General features: G+C 46.0%; 1 protein-coding gene across 1 annotated transcript in view; it reads left to right on the top strand.

Annotated features, from left to right (window-relative positions):
• Positions 1–22,244, top strand: part of AK5 (adenylate kinase 5) — a 426,857-nt gene that overhangs the window by 52,776 nt on the left and 351,837 nt on the right. The window contains exons 4-5 of the mRNA XM_073593713.1: positions 3,524–3,693; positions 3,786–3,899. Of these exons, the coding sequence (XP_073449814.1) occupies positions 3,524–3,693; positions 3,786–3,899 (284 nt within the window). The remainder of the gene's footprint in view (positions 1–3,523; positions 3,694–3,785; positions 3,900–22,244) is intronic.

The following is a 22,244-nucleotide window of genomic DNA, read 5'->3' as shown; positions in this document are numbered from 1 at the left end:
CCAAGTTTTTATAGGGCTTGTATATGAAATGTACACTAAAAAAACATACAACATAAGATTGTGCAGCAGGGCATTAGCAGAAATTCTAGTCTGGATATATAATAATCATATATGGCACAACACAGAAATAAGATTTTTAAGACCTTGAAGTGGACCTTGTATTAGAAACCTGTTAAGTACATGCCTGCCAGTTAGTGTCTCAGTGTAACATTTCCAGGTAATTATGAACTTTCTCTCCAGAACGATATGATAATTTTTGTTCAGGCATCACCCAGGATCACCATCTACTTCCTGGACTGAGATGATGGCTCAGACATGACACTTATTAATCCCATTGTCTGTGCAGATCTTGGCTTTGTTCACAAGTGACAAGGGATGGGCAGAGGTTCTGTGTGGGGAGAGAGATGGGGAGAGCCAACTAACACGTTTGTTTACCACCGATGTGGTTGTGTGTGTGTGTGTGTAGGGGGGAGGGAGAGAAAGGGGCAGGGTGGTTAACAGCACTGACACCGACCACAGATATACAGAGGGGGAAATGGGTTAACTAACGCTTGTACCCCCCCATCCCCATTGGTGGTCACTACTGACCACCAATGTTGATGGGGGCGTTGGGGCTGGTTTAATTAACTCTGCCATGGACCACCAATGCAGGAATGGTGTCAGGGCCGTCTTTAATATTGATTGGACACTGGACAAACATTTTCTTGCCCAACCCATGCAATTACGCTGTCACATTACACAGGATATCCTTCCCGATACTAACCCATCATTACACAGGACCCCCTCCCTCATACTACCTCCATCATTACACCGGACCCCCATCATTACACAGGATCCCTTTCCCCATACTACCCCCAACATTACACAGGACCCTCTTCCCCATACTACCCCCATCATTACACAGGACCTCCTTCCCCATACTACCCCCAACATTACACAGGACCCTCTTCCCCATACTACCCCCAACATTACACAGGACCCTCTTCCCCATACTACCCCCATCATTACACAGGATCCCTTTCCCCATACTACCCCCAACATTACACAGGACCCTCTTCCCCATACTACCCCCGTCATTACACAGGACCTCCTTCCCCATACTACCCCCAACATTACACAGGACCCTCTTCCCCATACTACCCCCAACATTACACAGGACCCTCTTCCCCATACTACCCCCATCATTGCACAGGACCTCCTTCCCCATACTACCCCCATCATTACACAGGACCTCCTTCCCCATACTACCCCCATCATTACACAGGACCTCCTTCTCCATACTACCCCCATCATTACACAGGACCTCCTTCCCCATACTACCCCCATCATTACATAGGACCCTCTTCCCCCTACTACCCCCATCATTACATAGGACCCTCTTCCCCCTACTACCCCCATCATTACACAGGACCTCCTTCTCCATACTACCCCCATCATTACACAGGACCTCCTTCCCCCTACTACCCCCATCATTACATAGGACCCCCTTCCCCCTACTACCCCCATCATTACACAGGACCTCCTTCCCCATACTACCCCCATCGTTACACAGGACCCCCTCCCCCATCCATACACAGGACCGCCTTCCCCATACTACCCCGAACATTACACAGGAGCCCCTTCCCTATACTACTCCCATCTTTACACAGGACCTCCTCCCCCATACTTCCCCCATCATTATACAGGACCCCTTCTTCTTCCTCCTCAGACCCTTCAGTGGGCCTATGGTCTGCAGCTTATCGGACATGGTGAGGAAGAGGGGTTGGTGTGACGGTGCTTGGGACTGCCAGGTGCTCACTCAGGACAAGGTTTAACTTACCAAGCTGGCCAATCGCTGCACAGGCTGCAGACATAACACCAAGCCAATCACCAGCACCCCCAACATTCAATTCCACCCTCATCTCCTGAGTGATTGCCAAATCAATTGATCAACTATTTGCATGCAGCACAGGCTCAAGGTGCAGCTCAGCTGTTTGGGCCCAGGACAGCTGCCCCTTTTGCCCCAAGACAGCCCTGAATGGGATTAAGGGGGGTTAGCAGCATTGCCACTGACTATCAATTAGGGGTGGTTTAAATAGCACTGCCACTAATTACCAATGTTGGGGTTATTATTGCGGTCAATGGCACCAGTTTTGAGGGCTGTTATTTCAACAATTGGCACATACTGGGGATTATTACTAAAGTCTCTAACACCATTGCAGAGGGTTTTTAATGCATTTCTGTCAAAATACACTGATTTGTGACTGCAAGCGACTGGCTACAGCCACTGATTGAAATGAGTTTGCTAACATACATGATTAAATGTATTTTTAAATATAAGCAGTGCAAGTACCTGGTATCCGCCTCCTGCAATCACTATACAACAGAACTAAGAGGCAGCACAAGAAGCCACACCTCCCAACATTTTGAGATGGGAATGAGGGACACCTACTTGCAAATGTATGTAGGCATAGGACACGCCCCCTGACACACCCTCTTAAAGGAGAATTAACCAAAACAAAAGGTTAATTAAATCCACAAGAGCTTTTTTTGTACCACTACTATTCCTTTATACTGGCTTTTAAAATGTACAAATGCAGCAATTTAGAATTTGGATGAAAGGTTTAGCACTGCAAAACACTTTTTGATAGAGTGCATTTTATATACAACTATATAGATCAGACCAAAATGAGGGACAAATGAGGAGAAAAGAGGGACAGAGGGACATTGCTCCAAATCAGGGACAGTCCCTCGAAATCAGGGACCGTTGGGAGCTATGCCTTAAAGGAGAATTAAAAGGTTAATTAAATCCACAAGTGCTTTTTTTTTACCACTACTGTTCCTTTATATTGGCTTTTAAAATGTACAAATGCAGCAATCTAGAATTTGGATGAAAGGTTTAGCACTGGGAAACACTTTTTGAAAGATTAAAAGTGCATTTTATATACAACTATATAGATCAGACCAAAATGAGGAGGAAAGAGGGACAGAGGTACAGTCCCTCGAAATCAGGGACAGTTGGGAGCTATGAAGAAGCCAATCATGTTGTAACATGATTGACTGGCGTAGAGGGCAGGCTGACAGAGATGAGCTCATCACTATGCTACTTCTCTTTTCACTGTCCCATCAGTCTGGGGCAGGTTCAGGATGATCTCGGCTCAAAGGAAGTGTGTTGAATCATGCTGCCCATCACACTGAGGAAATCCAGCAGCAAAAAAAAGGACCGCTGGAGAAATCTGATGAATATTGCAGCAAAAGCTGATTTTGTTATTTTTTTATCTTTTTAATTGACTACTCCTTTTTTTTTTTTTTTTTTTGGCTGGAGTTCTGTTTTAATTGATCACTTAGCTGCAATAAAGTGTATCTTTTAATTCTGCTCGGCGTTCTGCTTTAAGTTTTTGCTTGCTGTTAACAATTCTTATTTGTCAATTTTCCCGAGAGCTATTTCAGCAGCAGATGCCGTTTTCCTAGTTCATTTCCTGCTATTTGTGTGGCTAATTGATCGCTATTTTTTTTTTTTATTTTAATTTTTCTTCACTCCTAGGTGGGCCTGGCAGCGGGAAAGGGACTCAGAGCTTGAAAATAGCCGAGCGTTACGGCTTTGAATACATATCAGTGGGCGAGCTGTTGAGGAAAAAGATCCACAACACCAGCAGCAACAGAAAATGGAGCCTAATCGCCAAGATAATAACCACGGGGGAATTAGCGCCACAGGTAGTGCAACTTCACCTCTACGATTCACTTAACCTTAACTGATTAACAACACCAGCAATTAATGTCCCTTTTCCCTTTTTTTTCTTGTCCAGGAAACGACAATTACCGAAATCAAACAGAGATTAATGCAAATTCCCGACTCGGATGGGATCGTTATAGATGGCTTTCCCCGCGATGTGGCTCAAGCGCTGTCCTTTGAGGATCAAGTAAGCATTATTCTCATGCTCTCGTTGTTGTGTTCGGCTTTCTCTGCCTGGAGTCTCTCCACAGGAAGCAATTTGCAGCATCTCCAGTTCAGCTCTGGTAACTGCCGTACCAACAGGGAGATATAAGATTAATCTTCCTCTAATGATAGGCTTCCACTAGTTTTCACTGGTGTATTGTACTGCATTATTTAGTAGCAGGTAATAAGCAGTTTGTGGATGCAACTCCCTATAGCACTGGACTGGTACGCTGAACACTCTCGAATTGTGAAAAGTTTTTTTTTGTAGGACCTTGTTTAACCTCTTCAGCCCTTGAAGGATTTACCCCCTTCCTGACCAGAGCACCTTTTGCTATTTGGCACTGCGTCGCTTTAACTGACAATTACGCGGAAGTGCGACGTTGCACCCAAACAAAATTGACGTCCTTCTTTTCCCCACAATTAGAGCTTTCTCTTGGTATTATTTGATCACCTCTGCGGTTTTTATTTTTTGCGCTATAACCAAAAAAGAGCGACAATTTTGAAAAAAAAGCAATATTTTTTACTTTTTGCTATTATAAATATCCCCCAAAAATATATAAAAAAAACCTGTTTTTTTTCCCCTCAGTTTAGGCCGATATGTATTCTTCTACAAATTTTTGGTAAAAAAATCACAATAAGCCTATATTAATTGGTTTGCGCAAAAGTTATAGCGTCTACAAAATAAGGGATAGTTTTATGGCATTTTTATTATTAATTTTTTTTATTATTAGTAATGGCGGCGATCTGCGATTTTTATCATGACTGCGACATTATGGCGGACACATTGGACACTTTTGACACTATTTTGGGACCATTGTTATTTATACAGCGATCAGTGCTATAAAAATACTGTGTAAATGACACTGGCAGGGAAGGGGTTAAACACTAGGGGGCGATCAAGGGGTTAAGTGTGTCCTAGGGAGTGATTCTAACTGTGGGGGGGAGGGGCTTCCACTTACATGACATCGATCACTGCTCCCGATGACAGAGCAGTGATCTCTGTCATGACACAAGGCAGAACGGGGAAATGCCTTGTTTACATAGGCACTTCCCCGTTCTTCGGCTCCCTGACACGATCGCCGTAGAGTCGCATAGAGCGACATAGAGTCCGCCGGTCCCGCGGGAATGGTCACGCTGTACGCGGCGCCCGCTAGCCCTGCCGATTTAAGGGCGCCGCGTACAGGTATGCCCATTTGCCAACCGCTGCCATTGTGCCGTCGTATATCGGCGTGTGATAGTCAGCAAGTGGTTAACAGCTTAACATTGGATCCCATTTAGCAAAGCGTCTAAAACAAGACTTTTATTGGCCATAGGAGAAAATTAGAGTCTGTTTCAAGAGAGCATATTGTATCATTCATCCACCCCATCTCCAATCACAGAGCACCTTGCATTCACTGAAAGAATAGAAGGTTTTTTATGAATGGGGGAGGTGTAGAGCACTCGAGCAAGTGAAACAGGGCAAGCCCAACGGCAGGATATTTGAAAATCCTTCCCTTGCAGGGCAGGCTAAGCCCACCCTGCAAGGGTTAACTACTTGTTTAGTCTATGGGAAGGGAAAAAGCAGTTTAACACCTATAGCAAAATAACGGCGAGGCAGTGGCTTTAAGATCCTGACTGGACGTCACATGACGTCCTTCACGTGCCCGTCCCTCAGACACAGCGCATCGCAAATCAGGGTAAAGAGCTGATGATGTAGGCTCTTTACCATGTGATCAGCTGTGTCCAATCACAGCCAATCACATGTAAACAAGTGTCGGTTATTGGCATTTCCTTTCCTCAGCACTGTCACTGTGTGAGTAAACGATAACCGGCTTTCCAATTACAGGGGACATTTACACTGGGTGCAGCACCATCAGTGCAGCATATCAGTGTCCATCAGTGCCCAGCATATCGATGTCCATCAGTGCAGCATATCAGTGCAGCATATCAGCACCCATCAGAACCTTAGACCACTTTAGCACAGGGAAGAAGATGCTGCAGGGGACCAGTTTAGCAGCGAGGAGGAACGGAGGCTTGAGTAAGTAGATCTACTTTTCTGCATCCTCCTAGACCTAAATGAGCAATAAAAGCTTGAGTTTAGCTATAAAGTATGGCTAAAAATTATTTTTTGGCATTTGCAACAGAAAAAATAAGCTATCTCTAATGATGTGTGCCCCATCTCTGTCTGCTGCAATGTTTGTTACAAGTCTCTCCACACCTCTCTGTAGAGTGGGTTATGAGGCATGGTGGGTGCAATGCAAGGTAGATTAATGGGCGCCAGACACTTCTTGAATGCAAAGAGATTTATTGTCTCTTAAACAGAACTGAGGGAGAGAGGGTTGGGGCCAGGACTCCCTTTAATAGTTGCAATGTTAATTGGCAGACTCCAAGACTTCTATAGGTAGACAGCCATGCAGAGAAAGGCACCCAGCTGGACACCACGTCTGCGTGTGTAGGCATGCTGTCTCCTATGGCAACAATCTAGAACAGTTTCTAACACAGGTTGTAATGAACTCTTTCACTTCTTCCACAATCTCTTTTTTAGATCTTCACTCAACTGAGCTCCCAGTCTGTCACTTAGACCCACAGATCCACTGCCACTGGATCCCCTGAGCTACTCCAATCTTCTCTCTCAGTATCTTCCTCAATCGTCACCCCCGTGTCCCTGCTGGGTCCCTAGCTTGGCACTCACAGATACTCCTCAAGCGTCACTGCACTGTCCTGCTCGGTCCCTGGCTTGGCACACAAGACTGCTCTGCAAGCGTCACCTTCGCTGGATGGGTCCCTGGCTTGACACCTTCTGAAGTTTCCCACCATCCCCGGTTGGTGAGAATACTGCTCTGGTACTTGCTTCAGCTACTCACTGTGGTCCCTGGTGAATGGTCCCTTAGTGGTGACAGCTTCCCCTCTACCTCCGACCACGACAGGTTCTCCGGCCGGCAGAACCGTCACTTTGGTTGGACTGCAAGCCGCAACCCCAACCCTGCGCTGCTCTCTTGCTTCTGGATAGGTCCTCAGACAGCCTAGCAGCCAGATGTCCCTGGGATAGGCCTCAGGCTCTGGTTTAGCAGCCTGGGGCAGCACAACACACGTCCACCCAGACAGCCGTCCAGGGGGCACCAAACTCCGATCACCTGACCTAGCCCAAATAAATAGACTCTCCCAGCAGGGCAAGGGACTCAAGAAAATCCCTGCCCATTGGCTAAAACACCCTATCTATTCCTAATCTGTCCTTGCAATGCCCTTGTCTTATCTAATGCCACCAGATACCCGGCCATCTAGTGACAGAAGAGAGAAGTGCAGCAATTCCAGAATTGCGGTGAAATAAATTGACCTCCTATCAACTGGCCAAGGCAACTATACTGGGCAGGTAAATTTACTAGCAATCCTGCCTAAACATCAGGGTGCTACAGATGAAAGGAGGTGCCGAGTGAGCGATGCACGGTGATTAGTGTACTGCAACCAGAACGACATCTGGCGAACATTTGGTGCTGAGGCTTGTTGACTGTTACATGAGTAAAAGTAAGATGTTTACCAGTCGCTGCAACAGGCAGAGATAGGCCCACATTATTTTTACTGTGCAAGTGGCCAGAAAAAAATGTATAAAGCTGAACTCTATGCAGATATGAAAGACACTGAGTGCAACTTTGCAACCATTAGTACATCATTAAGTGCATTCTTATGCAAGCAGTGCACGTATCTGTATTTGCCTGGTATCCGCCTCTTGCAGTCCCTGTACAGCAGGGCTGGGGTGTTAAAGGAAGAAGCAACACAAGGAGCCAATCAGTTCATGTGCCAACAACAAGCATGCTGATAGGAGAACAAAGCAGAGTAACAGAGAGATGAGCTCTTTGCTGTGATGCTCCTCCTTTCACTGTCCAATCAAAGGTTGGGGTGGGTCCGGGGATGACCTGGGCTCAAAGTGTGTTGAATGATGCTTGCCACCAGACTTATTTATTGGAAGAAAAAAATATGATTGGGGACATTTTCCCTGTCCAGTAAACAGGAAATAAGGGGAAATCTCTCTCCTAAGCACTTGTCCCCATCGATATTAGATTTTCTGTCCAATCCTGTTCTGATGAAAACTCCAAAATTTTGGATTTTCCCTCACCAGACCAGGAATTGATTGGAAAACGTCCAATGGTGCTTCCTTCTCCAGGGAAGGATCTCCTAAGGGGATTTCTTTCAACTTTCCTATTGTGTTCTCTGGAGAGGAAATAAAGGGAAATCTCCAAATGGGACACAAAGCAAAAAGATAAAAAATTCTGTACAAGAATGGAAAAAAATTCCTTTAGATTTGAACATATGTTTTAGAATTATTGTCTTCTTTCCTCTTCTTTCATGAAATCTTTTATATACAAAACTTTGATGGAGTAGATGGTATCTGACGTTTTAAAGCTGAACTCTAGGTTACTTTCATTTTAAATAGTTTGCTTGGACCAAGCTGACCCAAATGAACTATTTCCTTTACTAACTGATGTAGCTGCTGACAGCACTGTATAAACTGTACCATCTGCTATATACATTGTACCTCCATGTGTGCTGCAGCAGTACAGTACTGGGACTTCTCTTCTGCTGCCATAACAAAATTGAATCGGGCATCTCAGCCATTCACAGGAAGCCTTGTATTTTCAGCAATCCTCTAATTGGGAGAGATGGGAGGATAAGGCCACGATCTCCACATTACAACCTTAGGTGACTGAAAAACTTAGTACTGACAATCTGGTACATCAGGATTTCTGCACACAAACCACACAGGACCCAATAGTGGGTGTGTTTGGGAACCTTTCTCCAGCATTACAAGGTGTTCCCAGATCATCAGATTTCCATAAAAAAAAAAGAAAAAAAAAAGAAAGGCGGTGAACTGGTGGTTTAACCCCGAGGCAGTTGGTTGTGTTTACTGTAGTAGCCCTTCCCTCCAGGCTGCTTATATAAAATTTAAAAAAAATTGACAAAAAAATAGGAACAAAAGTAAGAAAATATAATCTTTTTTACTTTTTTTTCTTTTTTCCAAACAAAGCTTCACAATTTTTTTTTTTTTGTTGTGGAAAAAAACAAACACTTCTTTAGCCCCTCCCTGGTGGCAGGTCCCATGACCTTTACTAAGTTATTGGTCATAGTAATGTCATAATGTTCAAAAAAAGGGCCAGTTTAAACAGTTCCTCAGGCTTAGTGGTCAATGAGAGTAAAAAAAAATTACATCACACCTGTGGTTGGCATTAGGAGGAATAGTGCCCATCATTGATAATGGTGAGGGGAATAGTGCCCATTTTTGCTATCAGTGGGAGGAACAGTGCCCCACCGCTTACTGGTGTCAGTGGGAGGAATAGTGCCCCACCGCTCACTGGTGTCAGTGGGAGGAACAGTGCCCCATCATTGGTGTCAGTGGGAGGAATAGTGCCCCACCGCTCACTGGTGTCAGTGGGAGGAACAGTGCCCCACCGCTCACTGGTGTCAGTGGGAGGAATAGTGCCCCATCGATTGTGTCACCAGAAAGAAATGTGCCCCCTCGATTGTGTCACCAGAAAGAAATGTGCCCCCTCAATTGTGTCACCAGAAAGAAATGTGCCCCCTCGATTGTGTCTCCAGAAAGAAATGTGCCCCCTCGATTGTGTCACCAGAAGGAATAGTGCGCCATCGTTGGGGTCAGTAAGAGGAATTATGTCCCAAGTACTGAATAAAGGCAAGCACTTTGGAGACCACTGGGTTATATGGTCTCTGCTAACTTTTCAGGTCTATGTACAGCACTCAGTATGGGGCTCTGTCTAGACTGCGATTTTCCTCATTAACAGAGACCACATGATCAATGATGCATAATTGACCCATCATCAAGAGAACATGACAGACGAAGAAAGTCTTCACCTTTGGGCTATACTGCTGCCTACAGGAGGATTGGATACTGGCAAACAAAAGAACTGTAGGTCTGCCCAGAATAATTCCTACTATCTGCATGCCTAGGTTTTTTGCTAGTAACCTAGTATGTCTTTTTCTTCAGCTCTGCTGGCAAAAATGAAACCTATTTTTTTTTCTAGCATTTTCTATTTTTTTTAAAAGGTTTCTGTTCAATTAATATTCTTCTCTACTTTGGTGCCAGAACTGGTCTCTATGAGAACTGGTCTCAGTTACCCAGTGCAGCCTATCCTCGGTTTGGCTTTTGGAGTGCCGTCACTGCACCCCTGATGCATAGGACATTGCGGTGCTACCCTGGAAGTGACACTTAACCATTTGGATCTGCGTAGGGTGCATTTCAGACTCCATTCTGGTAAAAAGTTAGACATGGAAGACTTTCCAGATTCAGAGCCATTAGCTAAGCTCATGTCTCAAGACTCGCTTAGTGAGTAGGCCAGGGGCGTTGCTAGGGGGTGGCTATTGGGGCTATAGCCCCGAATCTGGGGCCCATAGCCCCGAGTCTCTTGCTGTAAGGTCCCTGCCTAACCAGCGGGTTGTGGCTGCTGCGGTGGGCAGGCTGGCTGCATGAGAGAGGAGGAGGAGAGAAGCGAGCGGACGGACGAGCAGAGATGACATCTCTCTCCGCCCGCTCCACATTAGCTCTCTTCACAGCCGGGCTTCTTCAATTTGGGAGCGAGGTGTGGTGAGCAGCAGAGAGATGACATCATATCTCACTGCCCGCCACACATCAGCGCTCTTCCGCCCTCACAGCACGATGGAGTGGAGGTCACGTGCTTCCTGTCATCGTGGGGCTCCACTTTGCAGCCAGACCCCTTGCTTCAATGTCGAAGGTGCGGTAGGGAGCAGCAAGAAGACATCATCTCTCACTGCCCGCCCTGCATCACCGCTATCCTGCGCTCACTAAATGGACCAGTGCTGTCAGCCTGCCACCAATGCAGTGTCAATGCACATTTGGTGGCACTGGCTGGCATGGCAAGTGACAATCCACATCAGTTTTACAAGTGACAACCCACATCTGGTGGCCGGTGACGTAGCAAGTGACAATCTGCAAATGGTGGCAGGAGATGTGGCAATCTGCAGATGGAGCCAGGAGACGTGGCAAGTGGCAATCTGCAAATGGAGCCAGGAGATGTAGCAAGTGACAATCTGCAAATGGTGGCAAGAGATGTGGCAAGTGACAATCTGCAAATGGTGGCAGGAGATGTGGCAAGTGACAATCTGCAAATGGTGGCAGGTGACATGGCAAACTTTAAATGGTGGCAGGTGACGTGGCAAGTGACAATCCACATCTGCTGCCAGGTGAAAGTGGGAAGTAACATGCTGCATCTGGTGACAGGTGACGGTGGCAAGTGACACGCTGCATCTAGTGGCAGGAGATGTGGCAAGTGACACGCCCAGGGCTCCCACTGATTCTCCAGTATGGTGAGTTGAACCACTTCATTATATATTAGAATGTCACAATAGAAATAATGCACTTCAATCACCCGAACACCATATCAACCATAGTGCCATGATGATTGAAGCGCCAACACCAGCCATTGCCCATGAAAAATTGCAAAAAGGTTGGTGACCGCTGCTATGGGCTCTAGCCCCAGATCTTTTGCAGACCTAGCAACACCCCTGGAGTAGGCCCTTCTGGCTGAATTCTGGGAGCTGCTTCATTGTTTGGATCATGAGGCGCCTGTAAAATCGTACTTTTCTGTGACCTTTGCACCTTGCTCATGTGGAGTGTACTTCAGCCTATGCCCATGCAAAGGTTGTGTTCAGCCGCACAGATTGTGCACAAGTGTTCTGTGCATCCCATGCAGGCAATCCCATTGATGTCTGTTGGGATGCAGCCGCTGCACAGTTTGACATCCATGTGGGGGCATGACCTGAACACACAGGGGTTGATTTACTACAGGGAAAAAGACTGTGCACTTTGCAAGTGCAGTTGCTCCAGAGCTTAGTAAATGAACATAAACTCTGCTGACCTCCATCATTCAAACATGTGCAAGCAAAAATGCTTCTTTTTTTTTTTTTTAATTTTCTTTGCATGTGATTGGGTATTCTTTGCAAAGTGAAGCCTTACCCCATTTACTAAGCACTGGAGCAACTGCACTTGCAGAGGGCAACTTTGCAAAGTGCACAGTCTATTTGCCTTTAGTAAATCAACTCCACACTGTCTGTTTGGTGGTTGTGCACCTGCCTGGATGTCAAATTGGGATCAGTGGCTGTGCCTGTGCAGCTGCTGTTACCCAATAGACATCAATGGAAGTGGCTGCACTGGGATCTACAAAAAAGTGGTAACCCCCTCAATTGGGACTTTAGATAGACCACCCACTCAAAGAAATCCATAAAATCGAAACTTTAATGGTGGAAAAACATATAAAATCTACAAATAACAAAGATGCATGACATAAATTACATGGAATGTCATTAAAATGCTATATACATAGTAGTATGAGATATGAATGCCCAGATGCCCGACGCGTTTCCGGTATGAGATGTTCAAGTACCTTCATCAGGGATCAGTGGTTAAAACAATTTTTAGCATGCAAATATATTCCAGTGAGATGATTCCATGTGGGCCAACACTAAGGACCGAAGAGTCCCAAAATGATATTATAGAATGCACAGGTTGAGAATATTGTATGGTGGAGAACAATCTTAAGGTGCATAAGAACTGCGACATCTATTATATGGCATATGCCCATATACGTAACGTCTGGAAGAGGGGTAACCAGTTTGCTGAAACCAGTAGTGTAGGCTAAATAGCCCAGGAATGAATGTCCAAATGTCCCACTACAGACGGTTCCTGTGGCTTAAGCAGGTCGCCGTATAGCGTGTGGGGCCTGGATGGATGCCCGGACAGGATCTACTGGGATCTACAGAACACCTGTGCATCCTCATGCAAGTAAATACAGCTTTGGATGAGTGTACGTAGCCATACGCCCCATGGGAAGGAGGCCTTATTAAATATTGGTAATGATGGTTATAATTTGGCAGATATCAGATTCTGTTGATTTGCAGACCTATATAAAGTCACAGAATACCAATATCTTTCATAATTTACCACAGGGGAGGCATTATTCCATATGAATACATTTGTCTTCCTCTAAAAAAAAAAAAAAAAAAAAAAAAAAAAAAAGCCACCCATGAAATCGATTTTTATGTGCTTTTATTTAGAATCGGCCAGGCGAAAACATCTGTTTGTTAATAATGAACAAACAATGACTTGTTATGAAACAGCATGCAAGGAAATAGGCTTAACAGTTAATGGTTTTATTATGACGGGTAATTTAATGTGGAACACAAATCCTGACTCTGGGCAAACGCAAGAACCTCTTAGCTGGTAGAAAATGACATGGAAGCACCAAGTGGTCCTGCTTGTAATGTGCCAATTCTTAATCGTCATTGCGGCACAGCACAAGGGGTGCTGTCTGCATTTAGCATACCAAGCTCACTTTTCTGCCAATAAACGGGTTTACGAAATCTCATTCCAGCCAGCCAGTGCCAAGCAATGCGTCTTCTTTTTTTTTTTTGTCTTTGCATTCTGGGGATGTGCCTGGAATCTTAACGATCGGTGAAGTCATTTCCAATCTGTGCTGCGAAAGATCAACAAGGGCATTCTGGGGAATCTGGAAGATATTTTACCATCTTCCAGACCCTCAAAGGGTTGAAATTATCATGGGAGGTCACTAAATATTGGCAGTCGTTCTCTTCTCTGCATACTGAAATTTGAATTATGCAGGGAATCTCATATTTTGGTCTTCCTAGTGGCAGTATTTGTGTTAGAGCGGTAATTTTTTTTTTTAATAAATGGCTAACTGTACCGCTTACCCCCTAAGGAACCACTGATGGATGGGTTCTCTGATTCCAGATGACAATGACAGTTCTTGCAATGCTCCCCACAATATATACAGAATGCAAAAAGTACAAAGCAACTACAGATAACAGTTTTGTACAACACAAACAAGAGGACCTCTTTTAGTGTCTTTGCACCCGAACCCCTGAATCAAGCCAGGCCCTAACTAGAGGGGTGGTACTGGAAGCTAAAAGTACCTTCAGTTTCTCAAAACTCCTCCCATTGACCAGTGTACTATTAAACGTTTCAGGACCAAAATTCCTGCAATGGATCACTCAGGTTTATGTAGATCCCACAGTATAGGACACAAATACCAAAACGAATTCCCAAGGCAAGGTGATAGGTCCCTTTTTTAAGAAGTGGGTAAAGCAATTGTGGCCCATGGCGCTCACCACTATGCATTCTGTAATTAAGCCTCCTTCTGCTTCCTGGAGTCTGGAACCAGTTTAGAGTGAGGACTTCAGTATATACAGAGGTCCCTTGGAGTGGGCACTGCGGCTTATGCATATATTTGCAAATTTGTGCAAACAAAACCCTCTGTTTTTACATAAACTATTAGAGGTAAGTTTACTGTGAAATAGTTTTTTTTTTTTTTTTTTTGTGATCTGGTCACCTCTGACATCTTACATGAAATTGCCTGGCACCCGGGCTTCTTTCTGCTTTTCCTCCTCCTGCAGCTTTCTGTCCTCCTGGGACACATAGTCCTATCCAGTCCTGGCTTGATAGAGAACTGTCTCTTGGGGACTACATCTCCCATGCCTCCAGGCAGGGCCGTTTTTAAGGCAGGGCAAAAGGGGCAGCTGAGCTGGGCCCTGTCATTGTTGTGGGGCCCACAGCAGCTGCCTCATACTTGCCAACTATCCTGGTTTAAATTCCCTCATCCCTTGAGGTTTTAGTCCTGTGCTCTGTCCCAATATCGCAGTGTGAATTGCTGCTACTAATGCTGCCCAGTTCTGCCCTATTGTTGTGTACAAATGACTCGCCTGCAGACCCTGTGTTTACATGTAAATTACTGGCATTCATATGTAAATAGCGGCGGCCAGCGGCATTGATAATGTATATTATGCCCCCCTGAGGTCATATCCACAGTAATCTCTAACAACCAATCAACAAGCAGAAATCATGTGCTGTTACCTCTAGCAACTACTCAGTGAGCCGTAATGTGTCCTGTAACCTCTAGCAACCAGTCAGTGAGTGGTAATGATACACTGTAACCTCTGGCAACCAATCGCAATGGTGGTGGATGGGGAACAGTCAGCTGCAAGTGCAGCCCTCCTGTAATATCTTGTGGCCGTCTCTCACTTTCTGCACACAGCTGCTCCTCAGCTCACTGCCAGAGGAAGGGATACTGTGTAAGCAACAGCAACAATGACAGCTCTTTCTGCAGGGCAGCAGGCAAGAAGTATTGCAGGCCCGGGACCAGACCAGACAAGGTCCTCTAGCACCCAAGACGAACATGCCAAACTGCAACCCCCCCAAGATGTATAAGCATTATATGTCAACAAACCCCCCCTCCTTCTCCCAGTACAAATGCTCCCCCTGCTGGAATCCCCCCTCCCAGCGTAAAATTTTGCCCCCCCAAAAACAATTACCCCTTCTAGCACAAATCCTCTACTTGTCACATTTCCCCTCAGTGCAACATCTCCCCTCCCCCACTCCAAATCTCCCCTCCCAGCACAAATTTCCCCCCAATCCCCCCTCCTAGGGCAAATCCTTTCCGGGCCCCTGTGATTTCTAACAGCAGCCCTGAGCACAAGTCTCCAAGTCTCACCCCTCCCAACACCAATCCCCCTAAATCGCCACTCCTAGCCCCACACACACACACACATACACACACACATACATTTCCCCTCCTAGACCAATTCTTACCCACTGTCACCCCAGAAATACCCCTCTCAACACAAATCCTTGCAGTACCCCCCTTTCCACCCACCTCACATGATATCACAGTGCCCAGGGTAGGTGGCTCTCCTACCCACCCCTGCCCGGGGCTACAACAGTTATGGTAACTAGGGTTACAAAACTTTAACATCAAAAATCACGGCTAAAGATCCATACTCGCAGGTTAAAATGGAAATGCATAGCAGTCTCATAAATTGTCCACAAATTCACATCCGCATTTTTTTAACAAGCAATCAACCATTTTTAAAACTAGCCCCTGTCGACCCCTGTGACTACATGCACTGTGGAATAATTCACAATCCAAATTTAAATTAAAAAAAATATGCACTTTGCTATTCTCTCAGTAGATGCTCCTGCTCCTCTTCCTAGCAGTGACTTTGCTTATCATTATAACATAGAACGACACATATATGGGAGTCTGATAGGGCTGCACACCCCTATACAAGTATTTGAAAAAAGTGGAAGATTCCCCATGGGGCTTTTTAACAGCAAATATGAGTCAAAAAAGTTCGTAAAAAAAAAATCACTAATTTTATTATCAGAAAACAGTTAGACATTGATCAAATACAAAAGTTAAAATATGAGCTCTGGTATATACAATGCTAGACCATTTGAGTTGGGAAAGAAAAAAACGGTAATGCCCTATGGCAGGGATATGCAATTAGTGAACCTCCAGCTGTTGCAGAACTACAAGTCCCATGAGGCATAGCAAGACTCTGACAGCCACAAGCATGATACCCAGAGACATAGGCATGATGGGACTTGTAGTTTTGCAACAGCTGGAGGTCCGCTAATTGCATATCCCTGCCCTATGGTATACTTTGAAAATGTATATCAATGGGTGTTTACCCACAGTATTTGATTATACTTTTGTATTTGTATTTAACTTTTGTATTTGACCAATGTCTTATGCCGCGTACACACGAGCTGACTTTTCGATGGACTAGGTCTGGCGGACCGGGCTCCATCAGACAATTCGACCGTGTGTGGGCTCCAGCTGACTTTTTTTTCCCAAAAGTCCGACGGTCCTAGAAATAAAACATGTTTCAAATCTTTCCGACGGACTCAAGTCTGGTCAAAGTCCGCTCGTCTGTATGCTAGTCCGACGGACAAAAACCGACGCTAGGGCAGCTATTTACTACTGGCTATGAACTTCCTTATTTTAGTCTGGTCGTACGTCATCACGTACGAATCCGTCGGACTTTGGCTGATCGTGTGTAGGCAAGTCCGTTCATTTGAAAGTCCGTCAAAGTCCGCCGGACCTAGTCCGTCAAAGTCCGCCCGTGTGTATGCGACATACTGTTTTCTGATAATAAAATTAGTGATTTTTTACAAACTTTTTTTGACTCCTATTTGCTGCTAAAAAGCCCCATGGGGAATTTTCCACTTTTTTCAAATGACTTTGCTTATCATTGGCCAAAACAAAAAATGCAGAGGGATAAAAATCACATAAAAAATGCAGCAAAATCATAAAAAAGAATTTTCCAAAAAAAGGCAGCAAAATCATGTAAAAATGCAACCATTTCACACTACATAATTACACTGAAAATCGGATCAAATCACAGCTGCAGGGTGAACCTAGCCTTGGTGTTATTTAACTGTAACATAGAAAAATCAGGTCTCCTGGCCTGTGCTGGGTGGCAGAGCTGTGTATATCTTGTATAGTAAAACCGTTCCCATTAATGTATATAGCTATTTAATTGGAGTTCAGCTTTATATGTAACTTGGCAAATAACATTTCATAGCTCTTTCCCTTCCTAGAAAGTTTGGAGATATGGTATAATATTTGCTGCAGAGAAGTAGAAATCATTTAAAACCTATATAATTCTCTCTGTTCATCTCTCCTACCTGTCTGCTATCTGTTTGCTTGTGCCCTCCACTTGAGATGTCTTGTGTATAGAAGTGGATTTTAAAACCTATTTCATGCTCAGGGACTATTAAGGCCAATAGGTTCTTTGTGCACGAATAAGATTTACAGCTTGGATGCCGTGGCTAAACAATAAAACAGTCTGGGATGCAGGCAGCATCCTAGACAGCGTACGCAGTACAGAGGTTAAAAAGCACATAGCGTCCCCCAGGCAGCGCTCTGATACTGAAGCATCATTAATTCCTAATTTAAAGGTGTCCTTGTAGATCTGAGAGATAACTGGGTCACTTTAATTAGCATGAGTGGTTTCTGAAATACCAAAGCCCATTGTGTCCATCACAATGCCATCTTTGGATCTCATGTAACTAGAACTATGTACTGTCATGCAATGAATACATAAGGTCCCATTAAAAAAAAAAATTAAAGCATTAATATGGTCCATCCTTGAGATAAGAGTCTCCACTCTTCTGTGAAGGCTTTCTTGAAGATTTTGGAGTGTCTGAGAGAATTTGTGTCCCTTCAGTCAGGAGAGCATTTGCGAAGTCAGGAACTGATGTTGATAAGATCTGGCTCACAGTCAGCATTGCAATTCCCAAAGCTGTCCTATAGATCAGGGCAATGCACTCGTCACTCAGTTCCTCCTCACCAAACCTGTCATAACGCGTCTTATGTCCCTAACTATGGGGCACAGTTCTGCTGGAAAATGGTCTTTACCCAACTGTTGCCACATAGTAGAAAGCACAGAATTGTTTGAAATGTCTTTTGCCTTATTTCTACTGAGGTGGTCTTAGCCACATTCAACTCAGGTGCTACAATGGCTCACAAATGGAAAAACCAAGTATTTTTAGCATGACATTTCCAGATGCTCTCTGATGGACTATAGCATGATAACTGCATTGACCACCTGGTTTCTGCTGGCCTGGAGGATCTGGAGGTTGTCAAGTCAGCAGTGGCCATGCATCCCCATTGATTGCCTGGGTCTGTCCAAACATCAAGGCCCCATGATCCTCATGGAAGTGACCATGTGACTAAGGCCTTGGCACAGTTTGCCGCTCAATTTTTTTTTTTTTGTTTGGAAGGAGTCGATTCCAGAGAACAATAGAGAGCAATCAGTGAGTTGCTAATGCAAACGGCCACTTTGGGCCATTCAAACTGAATGCGCTCGCATTGTGGGACAGTGGCATAGCGTGGGGGGTGCAGGGGGTGCCGTGGCCCCGGGCGCGATATTTAGGGGGGCGCCAGTATGTGTCACTGGCTGCCTCCTCCTAATTTCTAATTTTGTGTCCCCGGGCTCCGGCCGCCATGTTAAGTGTCCGGCGCCCTGTGATTGGGTGTATGGGGGTCATGTGAGGCGCCCCGCCTACGCACATGACCCCCATACACCCAATCACAGGGCGCTGGATACTGAACATGGCAGCAAGCAGAGCGCAGGGGAGAAGAAAGTGAGCCGCCGCTGTGTTCTCCTCATCCGGATCGATGCAGCCAGGAGAAGAAGGTAAGTGAGAGTCTTGTTACTGGGAGGGGGAGGGGGGCAAGAGAGAGAGACTGTAGGCAGGACAATGTAGTTTAGTATAGTATGGAGGTCAGTGTAGTGTCACTATGGAGGTCAGTGTAGTGTCACTATGGAGGTCAGTGTAGTGTCACTATGGAGGTCAGTGTAGTGTCACTATGGAGGTCAGTGTAGTGTCACTATGGAGGTCAGTGTAGTGTCACTATGGAGGTCAGTGTAGTGTCACTATGGAGGTCAGTGTAGTGTCACTATGGGAGGTCAGTGTAGTGTCACTATGGAGGTCAGTGTAGTGTCACTATGGAGGTCAGTGTAGTGTCACTATGGAGGTCAGTGTAGTGTCACTATGGGAGGTCAGTGTAGTGTCACTATGGGAGGTCAGTGTAGTGTCACTATGGGAGGTCAGTGTAGTGTCACTATGGAGGTCAGTGTAGTGTCACTATGGAGGTCAGTGTAGTGTCACTATGGGAGGTCAGTGTAGTGTCACTATGGAGGTCAGTGTAGTGTCACTATGGGGGGCAGTGTAGTGTCACTATGGAGGTCAGTGTAGTGTCACTATGGAGGTCAGTGTAGTGTCACTATGGAGGTCAGTGTAGTGTCACTATGGAGGTCAGTGTAGTGTCACTATGGGGGGCAGTGTAGTGTCACTATGGAGGTCAGTGTAGTGTCACTATGGGGGGCAGTGTAGTGTCACTATGGGGGGCAGTGTAGTGTCACTATGGGGGGCAGTGTAGTGTCACTATGGGGGGCAGTGTAGTGGACAGTATTGGAGGAGACAAGTCAGTGCAGCCAAGTCCTGTCTCTGCCGATGACTGACCCCTATCACAGGATCTGTTACACACACACAGATCCTCAGTGTCTGGGGGAGGGGCGCTGATGTTCTCCTAACCAGCAGGAGCCCGGGAGGAAGGAAGGACATCTCCCATGCTGTTATGATAAGGTCAGTACATTTGTTAGGGGGATGTTGTGTAATTATTGTGCTAGGGGACAGACTGCTGCTTCCCCCATGTAATGTGCTCTCTTGTGCCCAGTGCCCACCGTGTCATGTGCCTTGCAGTGCCCCCCATGTAATGTGCTGTGCCCACCATGTCCTGTCATGTGCCTTGCAGTGCCCCCCATGTAATGTTCTGTGCCCACCATGTCATGTGCATTGCAGTGCCCCCATGTAATGTTCTGTGCCCACCATGTCATGTGCATTGCAGTGCCCCCATGTAATGTGCTGTGCCCACCATGTCATGTCATGTGCATTGCAGTGCCCACTATGTAAAGTGCTGTGCCCCGCATGTCATGTACCTTGCAGTGCCCCCCATGTAATGTGCTGTGCCCACTATGTCATGTCATGTGCCTTGCAGTGCCCCCATGTAATGTGCTGTGCCCACCATGTCATGTCATGTGCCTTGCAGTGCCCCCCATGTAATGTGCTGTGCCCACCATGTCATGTGCCTTGCAGTGCCCCCCATGTAATGTGCTGTGCCCACCATGTCCTGTCATGTGCATTGCAGTGCCCCTATGTAATGTGCTGTGCCCACCATGTCATGTGCATTGCAGTGCCCACTATGTAAAGTTCTGTGCCCACCATGTCATGTGCATTGCAGTGCCCCCCATGTAATGTGCTGTGCCCACCATGTCATGTCATGTGCATTGCAGTGCCCCCCATGTAATGTGCTGTGCCCACCATGTCATGTCATGTCATGTGCCTTGCAGTGTCCCCATGTAATGTTCTGTGCCCACCATGTCATGTCATGTGCCTTGCAGTGCCCCCCCATGTAATGTGCTGTGCCCACCATGTCATGTGCCTTGCAGTGTCCCCATGTAATGTGCTGTGCCCACAATGTCATGTCATGTGCCTTGCAGTGCCCCCATGTAATGTGCTGTGCCCACCATGTCATGTCATGTGCCTTGCAGTGCCCCCCATGTAATGTGCTGTGCCCACCATGTCATGTGCCTTGCAGTGCCCCCCATGTAATGTGCTGTGTCCAGTATGTCATTTGCTGTACGTTGCAGTGCCCACCATGTAATGCGCTGTGCTGAACAATGTCATGTGCTGTGCATTGCATTGCCCTTCATGTGATGTGCAGTGCCCACTATGTCATGCTGTGCCTTGCAGTGCCCACCATGTCATGTGCAGTTCCTAACATGTAATGTGCAGTTGCATTTCCCACCATGAAACGTGCTATGCCATGCAGTGCCCACCATGTAATGTGTTGTGCCCACCATGTAATGTTATGTGCCATTCAGTGCCCACCATGTAATGCACTGTGCCCACCATGTCATGTGCCTTGCAGTGCCCCCCATGTAATGTGCTGTGTCCAGTATGTCATTTGCTGTACATTGCAGTGCCCACCATGTAATGCGCTGTGCTGACCATGTCATGTGCTGTGCATTACATTGCCCTTCATGTGATGTGCAGTGCCCACTATGTCATGCTGTGCCTTGCATTGCCCACCATGTAATGTGCAGTGCCCACCATGTCATGTGATGTGCCATCCAGTGCCAACCATGTCATGTGCAATGCCCACCATGTCATGGCTGTGCCTTGCAATGCCCGCTATGTATTTTGCAGTGTCCACCATGTCATGTGCTGTGCCATACAGTGATCCCACCATGTAATGTGCAGTGCCCACCGTGTAATGTGCAGCGCCCACCATGTCATGTGCACTTCCCACCATGTCATGTGCTATGCTGTGCCCACCCTGCCATGTGCTGTGCCCAGCATGTAGTGTGTTGTGCCCACTGTGTAATGTGCTGTGCTGTTCAACAGTGCCCACCATGTCATGTGCAGTTCCTAACATGTAATGTGCAGTTGCATTTCCCACCATGAAACGTGCTATGCCATGCAGTGCCCACCATGTAATGTGTTGTGCCCACCATGTAATGTTATGTGCCATTCAGTGCCCACCATGTAATGTGCTGTGCCCACCACGTCATGTGCTGTGCCATGTAATGCGCTGTACCCACCATGTAATGTGCTGTGTCATACAGTGCCCACCATGTCATGTGCAGTGCCCATCATATAAATTGCTGTGCAGTGCCCACCTAGTATGGTGGTCAGTGTAGTATGGTGGTCAGTGTAGTATGGTGGTCAGTGTAGTATGGTGGTCAGTGTAGTGTAGTATAGTGGACAGTGTAGTATGGTGGTCAGTATAGTGTAGTATAGTGGACAGTGTAATGTAGTATAGTGGTCAGTATAGTGGACAGTTTAGTATAGTGGTCAGTGTAGTATGGTGGTCAAGTGTAGTGTAGTATAGTGGATAGTGTAATGTAGTATAGTGGACAGTGTAGTATAGTGGACAGTGTAGTATAGTGGTCAGTATAG

Source organism: Aquarana catesbeiana, linkage group LG07 (assembly GCF_042186555.1).
Source record: "Aquarana catesbeiana isolate 2022-GZ linkage group LG07, ASM4218655v1, whole genome shotgun sequence".
Classification (NCBI taxonomy): Eukaryota; Metazoa; Chordata; class Amphibia; order Anura; family Ranidae; genus Aquarana; species Aquarana catesbeiana.
This window is presented reverse-complemented; position numbering and strand designations above follow the sequence as displayed.